The 12532-nt window shown below is 41.2% G+C and overlaps 1 protein-coding gene across 1 annotated transcript in view; it reads left to right on the top strand.

The window, feature by feature from the left end:
* Positions 1–1189: 1189 nt before the first annotated feature.
* ESYT2 (extended synaptotagmin 2) overlaps positions 1190–12532 on the top strand; it is an 813806-nt gene continuing 802463 nt past the window's right edge. The window contains exons 1-2 of the mRNA XM_044063428.1: positions 1190–1258; positions 1534–1589. Coding sequence (XP_043919363.1) covers positions 1190–1258; positions 1534–1589 — 125 coding nt within the window. The remainder of the gene's footprint in view (positions 1259–1533; positions 1590–12532) is intronic.

The following is a 12532-nucleotide window of genomic DNA, read 5'->3' as shown; positions in this document are numbered from 1 at the left end:
AGTTGCTCATTAATTTGATGCAATAAGTCCAAAATATCAGCTGTGGAAGCAACGTTCTCCATCAAGCAACACCAAAACCAACCAGGAACCAGAAAAACACCAAGAAGGTAAAAAAGAGAATGAATTCCAAGCCGAAAATGGATTTTATTATTTGACCAGTATTACACCAATTATATCAATATTTTAAATGAAGTTGACCATAGTTATGAAGTTATTTACAAAAAGAAACTTCAAAAAATTCAATGAGACATCAAAGTATATGATGCGGGTACAGTTTATCCACAATCAAAGGGTGATCTTTGCAGAATCGTTGTTCTTGTGTTTGTTTTTAAAATGAAATCCATTTTCAGCTTAGACTTTGTTCTCTTTTTTACTTTCAGATTGTCACATTGAGCCACAGCTCATCAGAGACTCATTTGAACATCTCCGAGTTGAGTACTTAAGTCAGCTAGAACAACTGTGTTAACATACACATGCTCACTCAGACACCGAGACAGCCGTTGTCATGCCCTTGCACACACACACACGTTTTCCCATGTGTGAACAGTAGCCTGTCAGTGTTTATCTGATGCAGTGCTAACAGACCTGCTCTTGTCAACAGCAATGGGTGCATACCATTAAAAGACAGTGCACATACCAATCTCTCTTCTTTGGAAATAACATAGTGTAGCTTGTTTTTTGATGCCCTGTACAGTGATTCTGATCATGTTGTACCACTCCAGGACAAGGCATGTGCCTTTTTTTACATTAGCCACACTCCAGAACTACCACAATTACATTTGGCGATAACAAACTAGACTGCTGTAGCACTGAAACAACATTGCATTATATATTGTTGAATACCCCCAATTGTTTTAAAACCATGTTATTCTGAATAATTTATTTTTGTAGATGGATAGCAAGAGGTCTGAATTAGATTCTCATTAGTAAAGTGGTGAAAGCAAGTTGATGAGAAAAGAAAGCACTGACATTGAGATATATGAGGCTGAGCACACACAAACCATAAGCCCAGCAGTAGAACGGTAGCCATTACATTATGGGCAGTTTAACATTATCTAGAAGGACATTTTGGAGCATTATTCACTTCTTAGCTTGTCATGTCATTTATTACAGATGCACTGCTGTCAGCTGGATACAAAATCTTGAGACTTTTATTAAAAAATCAGGTTTATTCCAAATTTAAAAGCTGATGGAAGATTTTGATTCTGATGAAGTCCCAGTGTGTGGGGACAAAAGCTCTAAATCGGCTTTTAAATTTGTAATAAACTTGTGTGTTTAATAAAAGTCTCAAGATTTTGTATCCAGCTAACAGCAGTGTATCTTTTTGGATTGTTTTGTGGTTTTTAGTCGTTGTGCCAGCACTTCGTGGTGATTTATTACAGATTACCTATGTGAGATTTCTAATCTTGAATTTCTGTGGACATCATAGCTGATTTTTAATAAAGGCCTTTACAGTGAAAAGTTATAGGCATAAAGTTTTATGAACATGTTTCTTCAGTAGCAGTAGCTGAAAGTGTGTTTTTTCTTTTGCAGCTCCTAGATATCAACTGGACAGGATTAACTAAACTGCTTGACATCCCAGGACTAAAGTAAGTAAATACTTCTTTTCAGGAATTATCAGTTATTAACTCTAGCAGGGTACAGATAATTTGACTCTGTTTCCAATGATCTGATTTCAGCGTAATTGCAGTAAAAAGTTGACAGAAAGTGTCACCAAGTTTAATAATGAAAAAGAGCAACAGAGAAACTTCTTTTTCATTTGAAACAGTATTGATTACAGGCACTGAAACTGTAAACCAGCTACAAAGTCCAGCATTTGTATTGTCATTTGTGTTCAAGCACTGTTTACTTAATTAGAAAGCAAATGAATTTAGGATCAAATAAGGTAGTGTGTAGTGACAGAAGTGTATGATAACTTTGAGACAAAAATATTTTAATGTGTTTTTGAAAATAAATTGAGTGGCATGTTTGTGTATTGCACTATTACGTGTCTGTAGATAAAGTATCCGAAAAGCTTTTTAAAATGCGTTAACTGTTTAAGACATTTTACTGGATTTTTTACTTACTGAAAGGATCTGTTTACCGCATTTATTAGGGAGCTCAGACCCTCTTGGATTGGCACATGCACACACACCCACAAAACTGGTCTTCATTAACCCTGATAAGGTTAAAAACTGCAAAATGTGCAAAGGACAGCAGGAGTAAGTAATAAGTAGTGTAGTGAGGGCTTTACACAGAGACACCATAAATGTATGACTATTGTTACTGTCAGCCTTGAGGTTGTGTCGAAAGAACCCATCATATATTCTGGTTAAAGCAAATTAATCTCACTGAGTAACAAGGGCTGTGCATCACAAGAGAAGCATCTTGTCTATTTTTCAGTGAGGTCTCCAAGCAAGTCTTATGCTTACATTGAGCAGTTTAATGACTAGACAGATGACTAGATGTAAAACTGATTGAATGATGGGAAGAGGAGAGACATAGCAGATGGAGTATAGCTTGTAGAAGGATTTAAGGATGATCTCTGAAATGCCATTTAAAGTTACTATTTTTTTTAATATCTTCACAAAAGTAATATGATAATTGAGGGTGAAAGTTTTGAGTCTGGGATCAGTATTATTTAATTGCCTAAGTTTGTTTCTGAAAGTGTACAAAAGTGCAGAGCACTAGAAATGATTTTGGCAAGATAATGGAGAACACTGGACCATGTTAATGTCCCAGTGTGTATTAAAACATTACAGTGTGGCTGCTGTAACATTCTAGAACATATCACAGAGTGTTTTATAAAAGGTCACATCACACAAAACCCCAGCAAACAAGTTAAAAAAATCACTGTCTGATCCCAGTTATTACTTCACCTGATGCACTATTATAAAACATTTCTGCAACTGTCTGGTTTTGCAGAATGACCTTAATTTTGCATTATATGTTTGCCTTGTCTCTCATAAAATGGTATTCTGGTAAACCACTGAAATTTAAAGTCAGGCAGTAATGTCAGACATTAGAGCTTCATACTTATTGTTGAGAAAGTGAGTGTTGATGCAAAATTTGTTGTTCTGTTAACTTGTAATGTCCATGATTTTGCATGCTCTTGTCCTGTCCCACATGAAATTTTTGCTATCACTGAGGATTGTAGTCAGTCAATGATGACATGCATTTGGGTTTCATACTTAATGTTCAGAATGTACATGTTGATGAAACACCTGTTGGTTGTTCTATTACCTTTTAAAGTGGATTTAAAAAGTAACGAATGTGTTATATTGGTGTTTGTAGTGATGTAAGAGATATTGGCATGTTCATTCTTGGGCATCACTTGTGCATGGCCCAGTGCCCTTCGTTTTTGCCAGTTTTGATTTGAAGTAATTCTTAAATGTAAGAGAAAGTAAGTGATGGCAATGAGATGATCAAAGAGGAACTAATTAACCAGTTCCTTGATATGTTTCCCTCACAGTATCTTTTGTGTATTCATCCTCCCTTATATCTTGCCTGTTAGTCCAAGGCATTCATTCTGAACAATGCTACCCTTCTGTAACACATAATGCATTTAGTATGTTGGAGGTTTATGCAATGTCTTAATCTGTCTTTTTCTCCAGAAATATACATACAAAAAATCTTGATTTTTCTAAGTACCACTTTTGACTTATGAATCCCACTACCTCTGGTGTCTTTCTGTTAAATGTCTAGTCACCTGTCTTTATTTCATCACATCTGGTGTGTAGTCTTTAGAAGAACATGCTCCACTCTGACAGAACTGGCAAGGCGATATTGTAACTTCTAGTTTAGTTTAGTTTTAGACTTCAGAGCTGTAAAATGTTTCTTAACTACCCACATTCCAGTCTTTCCAGATGAATTAAGCACTGGAAAACCTAGAAGAGCTCTCTGATTCTAGGGGCAGGGACTCTGGAGAAAATCCTATATTGTGACTAATGGTTTTCCTCACTGACCACTGAATGTTTGACTGAGCTTCTCAAATATTTATTGAGGAACTGTACCATACAAGCTATGACTGTACCCTTCTGGCTTTTTCCTCGTGATAGAAGTATTGGATTACATAACATTTCATGGTGTTCAGTGTGTGTCTCATTCCTGAGATAGTCCCCCTTTGCAAAGGACTGAAATAAAGCTTGATATCCAGGACAGGTTGTCCTGCTTTATTTTTGGTTCCAGAAGAAAAATCCGGGGATGTGAGCATCCTGTATCCTAACTATCTAAACCTGTTAAACATTTACAGGATGTTGTGAATGCTGTCTTTCAGTTACCATTCCCCTTTTCTGTCCAGAGTTGAGTAGATTTGCTTTCTTGATTTGTCAAGGATGCCCATTTTTAGCAGAGACCCGAAGAGAAAAGTTCCATAAAGGTAGATAAGAAAGAAAATACTCACAATACAGTAAAACAGTAATCACATACAGAAAAATAGCATGTACAATATTACATTAAAAATAAAAGATACTGTGCAACACAAAGGACATTGTAGTTGCATGTTAAACATTGGTTAAAGTATAATTTCTTGCTGATATGAGGTGTCATTGTGCAGATGTAAGGTATTCTCTTTATACATTGTACAGATGTAAAGTATCGTTATACATTATACACATATAAGGTATCCTTATACATTATACAGATATAAAGTAGCATTATACAGTGTAGAGATGTGAAGTACCCTCATTATGCATTATACAGATGTAAGGTATCCTTATACATTATACAGATGTAAGGTATTCTCATTATACCTTGTATAGAAGGTTTAGGAAAAATCTGTAGTACACTTCAAAACTGAAAGAGATTATTGTATGTACTGATGTTAGGGAAAAGAAGAGGATGAAGGAGTTGGTAAATTCCTGAAGATTAAGGTAGGCAACTCTCATTTCAGGTTCAGGACCCTTCTTTTAAGAATATCTGCAGCCTACAAAGTCTGTAAAATCTGCCTAACTTTCACAGTCTCTCTAGCAAAGTTTTGTGTGCTCTGCCTGCATTGGTTTGGCGAGTTTCAGTGGTCTCAGCATTCACAGTCACTGTCACACTTAGTCATTCTTTCAGAAATTTGAAGGGAAGTCCTCAAGTGATGATGTTGCATGGTCTCACCTTCAGATGGAGAAGAAGTAATGTTTCACAGCTTTCAAACAAATCTCTTCATTCCATGCAGGAGTATTGGGCTCACATGCAGCAGCTTGTACTTGAAAGTTTTTATAAATATCTTTATTAAATTGTCACTTACAACATGGACGCATACATGAGTAGAAAAAAAAAAACACATTAACATATTTTTCCATTTACATACATTATACATTACATTTTTTTTTCTTTGTTTCTTTGACAACTATATTTCAGTCCAGCATTACATAAATTACTCAATCCCTGCCTTCCCTTAAACCCTCTTGTCCTCCTATCCATTATTATGAATGTATTGTTCCCACAAATCCATTTATTTCCATGCAGTTTGCTCCTTCCATTTCTAAAGATCATTCTTCCAGTTATTTTATCTCTCTTACAATATTTAGTGCTTCAAATACAGTTAGTTTAGATTTTGATTTCCATGTTCTTGTATTTCTTTTTTTGGCAGCTAACAAAATTAAACTTAATAAGGCTTTACTATGTCTAGGCAGTTCGGATCTTGAGTCCCAACTCAAACTTATCATTTGTTTAGTTATAGGTTCATAGGTTCGTACTAGGCTATCTGCCCTAGGGCATTTATAAGCCTAGCCAGAGTGTGTTTGGCTTTCGACACCCATTTTAAATTAATTTTGCTATGCCCTTTTTCGAGGTTAGTATACTGTGCCTCTGTCTAACAGTGACACAGAAGTGATACCCGGGGTAGGGGTAAACCTACGATCTCCCATCCACTCATCAAGATTCGTCTTGAAGAGAGTCAATGAGGGACTCTGCCTAACCTGGACTGGGATTTTATTCCAGAGTGAAGGGAGCCTCTGGGTTATGAATCTGTCCCTCCAGCATGTCCTATTTATTTCAGTGCTGAGGTTCAAGTCTCTCGAGCGTGGCTCGATGGGATTTGGATTTTCTGAGGTGCAGCATGTCCATTAATTCCGGGTTGAGCATGGCTTTATACGTCTGGCACAGATCGCGTCTGAGCAGGCGGTATGCCACTGAGTAGAGCTGGAGTTTCTTTAACCGGGCAGCATATGGCAATTGTTTGAGCCCTTTGATCCTCTTGGTGAGGTACTTTTGGGGTTTTTCCAGTTGCTGCAGGTGTCTGGTAAGGTACATCCCAAAAGGGGCATTGTACTCAATTATGGGCCTGATGAGGGATGAGTAAAGAGGCACGATGACCTTCCCTGATCTAGATGTGAATCCCTTCATGATTAGGTGGGCTATATAAAATGTTTTTCTAACCACTTTGGCCACGTGGTTGTCAAATGAGAGATTGCTATCAACTTGGGTCCCCAGGTCCCTAATTACTTCTTCCGTACTTAATGGATTACCACCTATGTGGTAATTTGTGGGCACTTTGTTTTTGCCAAAGGAGATGACTATACACTTTTTGGCGTTTAGCCTGAGGCCATGGCTCTGGCACCAGTTGTCTGTTTCTATGAGGCCCTTTTGGAGGATGCTTGTGTCGGCTGGAGAGTCGATTATGGCGCCCAGTTTGCAGTCATCTGCAAACTTGGTCAGCCACAGTCCTTCCGTGTTGGCCTGTACCTCCGAGAAATATATACCGAACAAGAGAGGCCCCAGGACTGAGCCTTGTGAGACGCCATTTGTAACTGGTTTGGAGTCTGACATGGCTCCAGCAATTCTAACCATGTGGGTTCTGTCCTTGAGCCAGTTTGCAACCCATCTAGTGACATAGGGGTTTATATTTAAGCCGGTGAGCTTATCTATAATGCCTGAGTGGGGTATTGTATCGAAGGTTTTTGCGAGGTCCAGGTAGGCTGTGTGGACCACCTTCCCCTCGTCAATGGCCTTGGTGACTGTTTCAAAGAAATCGACCAGGTTTAAGAGGCAGGATCTGCCCTTAAAGCCGAACTGGGTAGGATCCAGTGTCTGTAGGTCCCCAATATCTTTATGAGGTCCATGATGATCCTTTCCATAGCTTTGCAGACCAAGCTAGTCAGGCTTATGGGGCGATAGTTTCCAGGATCTGTTGAGGCACCACCTTTGTGGAGAGGGACTGTTGCTGCGCCACTCTTTGGGTACATATCCTGTAATAAGGCTGAGATTGAACAGTAGTTTTATGTTTGGGTTTAGCTCTTCTTGGAGTTCATGTAGGACGCAGCCCAGGACACCGTCTGGTCCCATTGATGCTGTGTTTTTTGCTTTGGAGAGGGCGGCTCTTACCTGAGCATCTGAGATGTCAGGGGGGCAGCACTTTGCTGGGATAGATATTTGCCCTTTTGGTGGGGACGGGGGGGGGGGGATGTTTGCGCTGAACCTGTCAGCTAGGATGTTGGCAATGTCTGTGGGTTCGGTGTATTTTTTGTCATTTACTAATTCTGAGCATATCTGGGAATTCCCACCCAGGTTCCTAACATAACTACAGAAAGCCTTGTGATTATCCTTAGTGTCCTGTGCAATTTTTCTCTCTAGGCTGGCCTTAGACGATTTTATGAGTGCCCGTAGTTTTTTGCTAATACTGATCAGAGATGCCTTCCCATTTAGGGATTTTGCTCTATCATGTAGTAGCTTCCTCATTCTATTGTATAGTTTGTTTATGGCTGGGGTCCACCAGACAGGACGTCTGCCTTTGGAGGATTGGGTCTTGGTTTTATTTGGGATTGCATGATCCATGCATTCCTGAAGGTGTTCATAGAGTGCGTTTATAAAGGATTCTATGGTCTGGGCCGTATTTTCCACAGGCCCGGGGGCTTTGAAGGATTCCACCTCGGTTTTGAGGAGTGTGAAATTTGCTTTAGAGAAGTTTTTCACTGTGGTTTTCTGGACAGGGGGTGGGGTCGGGATGTGAATATCCAGTGAGATTAGTTTATGGTCTGATCTTACCAGTGAGGGATACACTTCTGGTCTGGAGCATAGAGTCCTCATGTTGGTGATGATCAGGTCCAGTATGTTTTCCCCTCTTGTGGGAGTGGTAACAAGTTGTTCCATAGCATTTGAGTTTATAAATTCGAGGAACCTTTGGGCTAGGGTGTTGGAGCTAGAGTAATGCTCCCAGTCTATGTTTGGGTAGTTGAAGTCGCCCAATATAATGGTGTTTGGAGAGACCTTCATATTTTCCAGTGTTCTCAGGAAGGCCGAGTGGGGATGTTCATCGTGTTTCACTGTTGCAGTCATGACTGTAGGGTTCTCCCCTGCCGGCAGGCAGTCCTCTGTCGGCCAGAATCCCAAAGTCTGGGTCCGGCGTCGGCTGTTCAGCCACGCTCCCTGATGTCAGAGCGCTAGGAGTACAAAGCTGACAGCCGACGCCATGTTCTCCAGTCTTTCTTGCCGTGTGGTGATAGTTCGCAAGTGCCGGTCAGCTGACTCCTGACAATTTTTTCTGAACAAACTTCAGTCCGAAGACTTTCTTCTCCTACTCAAAGCTGAGTACCCGTTAGAAACTTTTTCTTGCTCCAGTCCGATGTCAGAAAAAGTTAATAATTGTATTTCATGTGGGAAGCAAATACCTCATAAGGATTTTCATTCTTACTGTATTCCTTGCTTAGGACCTGACCACGACGTAGCTAGTTGTCGGTTTTGTGCTAGATTCAATCAACGTACTATCAAATGAAGGTACGATTTTGCATTTCATTACTTCGGTAGGCGTTTTAATTACAAATTGTCGTCTGATACGGTTCCGGCTACCGGAGTTCACAAACGACGCAAGGACAAAGACAGGCCTCCGAGGTCCAAATCAAATGATATCGTTCAAGGAGAGCCAGCTTCAGGTTCGGTCGTCGTCAGTGAGGCACTTTTGCAGCCCCTGTCGTTGGCCATTTCGGAACCGTTGGCCCAAACGGACTCCCACGAGGAGCCAACTAGGCCTTTGAATATTTCTGTTGCATGACCTTCGGATGGGTCCGGAGCCGCTGTGCAGGTACCGGCTTCCGAAGGGGTTTTCAGGCGTACTCAGCTTCTAATAAAGGCAAAGCCTCCTTCCAAATCAAAGTCTGCAACACAGGCCTCTTCTGATCCGGCTCCCAAGTCACAGAAACAGTTACTTAAGATGGTGGAGGACTTACTTACTATGATTAGGGGTTCACATCCCCCTCCAGATAAAAGGCCAAGGCAGGAAGTTTATTATGACTCCTCTGATCAGGCTTCTGTTTCTTCAGTTTCTTCTTCTGACCAAGATTATTCTTTCCCTCCTTATGAGGATTCTAATGCTGAGGAATCCATTCCTTCAGCTTCTCCCCCTGAGGACTTCTCTTTTGGGGAAACTTTGCATGAAATGAAGGAACATTTCCACTGGGAAGGACAGGAGTATTCGGAATCTAAGAAAAGATTAAGGGATTTTCTTCTTCTTCCCCAACATAAACCCCTGGCTATTCCTCCTATTTTGGATATTGTGGATGATGCTTTTTTAGAGGCTAACTTAACCCCTGACTCTTTTCCTCCAGCTCCTGTTAAGCCTGACAGATATTACAGGGTTCCTGATTCCCACCAGTTTTTATATAAGAACCCTACTGCTGACCCTGAAACCATTTCTCAGGGTCCTAAGGGAGTTAAGGCCGCTTCTGCTAAAAACCACATTCCCACTGAGAAGGATTCCAGATCTTTAGAAAGATGGGGCAAAAAAGTGTACACTTCTGCTACTTTATCTATTAGGGCTTTAAATTGTCAGTTTCATATGCTGAAATACCAGCAATTTCTCCTGTCTGTTTTAAAACAAAAGCTAACTTCCATTTCCGCCTGTGCAGATGATAAGGAATTACATGACTTAATGCATGCCACTGAACAAGTTGGGAAGCATGGTTTACACTGGATTTGATGCCTTGGAGGCTTCTTGTAGGGCCGCTGCCTCTGGCACAGTAATTAGAAGGCATGCATGGTTAAAGGAACAAAAATTTGCCAGATCAAGTAAAAGCTAAATTATTGGATGCTCCTGTTCAGCATATTGTTTTGTTTGCATCTGAAGCTGAAGAGGTGATTAAAAAGATGGAGGACAAGGCAAAATCCATGCAAACAGTTAAAGATTTCTTACAAGTACAGCCACCCAGATTTAGTAGGAATTGGCCTACTAAAAATTGGTCCTTTCCCATTTCAGACAGGCCTCAGAGGGGTAGATACAGACGCTCCCGAGGAAGGCCTCAAACATAAGCCTCTTATAGACCAAGACAGTGGACTGCTTCCACCCCTAGGAGAGGGGAGGGCAGGTCGCAAGCTCATAGAAAACAGACTCAATGACTCCCTCTGTTGGGCTGCATGAACTTCTTGCCTGGAAGCCCCTCTCGGAGGAAAACTTTCTCTTTTTCACCAAAATTGGACTCGTATAACCCAAGACAAGCGGGTTCTGGATGTGGTTTCAAGAGGTTACAAATTCCATTTTCATACCCTACCAAGGCCAAGCGGATGGCCAGATCTTCCAAAACATCAGTGGACAGAGGCCTTAAACCAGGTGGAAGCTCTCTTGGCTATGAAAGCCATAGAACTAGTTCCACTTTCAGAGATGGGACAAGGTTTTTACTCGAGGCTCTTTCTAGTCCCCAGGAAGCAAAATTCATGGAGACCCATTCTGGATCTGTCAGTCTTGAACACTTTTCTAGAGATACCAAAATTCAAGATGCTTACTCTACAGCAGCTACTTCCAATGCTGACAAAAATGCATGGATGGTAACTTTAGATTTAAAGGAGGCATATTTACACATTCCCATCAGGCAGGACCGCAGAAAATACCTCAGGTTCAAGGCTGGATCGAGGCACTTTCAATTCTCTGCGCTGCCCTTTTGATTGTCTACTGTGCCCAGGGTCTTCACTAAATGCCTGGCTCCAGTAGTAGCTTATTGCAGACTCAAGGGAATTCAAATTTACCCTTATCTGGACGACTCTCTTATTCAGGCAGATAGCAAGGATGTCTTACTCCAGCATCTACAGTTTGTTCAGAATCTCCTCAAGTTCCTGGGATTCACTGTAAACATAAAAAAGTCAAATTTGACTCCCTCACAACAGATAATTTTTCTGGGCACTTGTCTAAACACAACAACCCAGATGGCATTTCTGACATACGAAAAACAGTTACAGCTGGCTTCAACTTTCAAAACCTTGGCAACTTTAACTTAGCTGTCTGCAAGGAGATTCCTGCAGGCTTTGAGTTACATGGCCTCCTGCAACCTTCTCGTACCATATCCAAGACTACATATGAGGAAAATACAGTGGTACCTAAAAAGTGTATGGTCTCAGCATTGCCACAGCTTAGACATACTGATCTCCGTCCTGCCTTGTCTTCAAAAGGAATTCCTTTGGTGGTCCAAGGCATGTACTCTAAACAAAGGAAGACCCTTCTGCCTGCCTCCTGCCACTCAGATACTAACCACGGATGCCTCAGATTTTGCCTGGGGAGCCCATTTTCAGGGCAACTGTCTGCAAGGCCTTTGGACAAAGGATCAGAAGCACCTGCATATCAATTTAAAGGAAATGTTAGCCGTTCAGAAAGCCCTATTGGCCTTCAGGAATCTTCTACAACCAGGACAACTACTGATACGGACAGACAACACCACAGTTATGTGGTACATAAACAAGCAAGGGGGATCTCATTCCGACCCCCTTTGCACACTAGCCATGGATCTGTGGAACACAGCTCTAGCTTGCAATCTGGACCTTCAAGCTCAGTTTCTACCAGGGAAGCAAAACTTCCTGGAAGACAGTCTGAGCAGAAACCTTTCGGACCCACACGAGTGGATGCTGGACACCAAAATATTCAAGATGATAACAGCAGTCTGGGGATGTCCTCACATAGACCTCTTTGCATCCCACCTCAATCATCAACTACAGATTTTTTGCACCAGGACTTTCCACGAACAAGCTTGGAAAGTGGATGCACTATCATTCAGTTGGAGAAACCTCTCGGGATATGCCTTTCTGCCTCTTCCTCTTCTTCCATGGGTATTATTAAAGATCAAACAAGACAAGCCCAAGATGATAATCTTGCTGGCCCCAAATTGGCCTCGACAATTTTGGTACCCAGCTCTGAAAAACCTTTGTCTGGAGCCCCCTTGGATTTTACCACAGACTCAGAACCTTCTGTCCCAACACCAGGGTCAGGTTCTACACTCCCATGTCAGAACACTCAGCCTGGCGGCCTGGTTAATCCAGGGTCTTTGATTCATTCTCTCCTACCCAAGCAGGTTATGGATGTCATTTTAGAAGCCAGACATCCTAGCACTAGAAAATCTTATGCAGGAAAATGGAAAAGATTTTGTTCCTGGATGCAGGCTCAGGATTCTGATCCTCTTCTTCCTAACATTCCTTTGATTTTACTTTACCTGACAGACCTCTTACATAAGGGTCTCTCTTTCTCTTCCATTAAGATACATACCTCCTTTTGAGCCTGCTGCCACTTCTGACATCAAGTTTTTATTTTGGAAAACAGCCATCCTGTTAGCTCTGACCTCTGCCAGGAGAGTTTCAGAGTTGCAAGCTCTTA

This window comes from Protopterus annectens, chromosome 2.part1, assembly GCF_019279795.1.
Source record: "Protopterus annectens isolate FY-2018-M chromosome 2.part1, PAN1.0, whole genome shotgun sequence".
NCBI classification, from domain to species: domain Eukaryota; kingdom Metazoa; phylum Chordata; order Ceratodontiformes; family Protopteridae; genus Protopterus; species Protopterus annectens.
The sequence above is the reverse complement of the archived record's forward strand: the minus strand, read 5'-3'. Positions and strand labels throughout refer to the sequence as shown.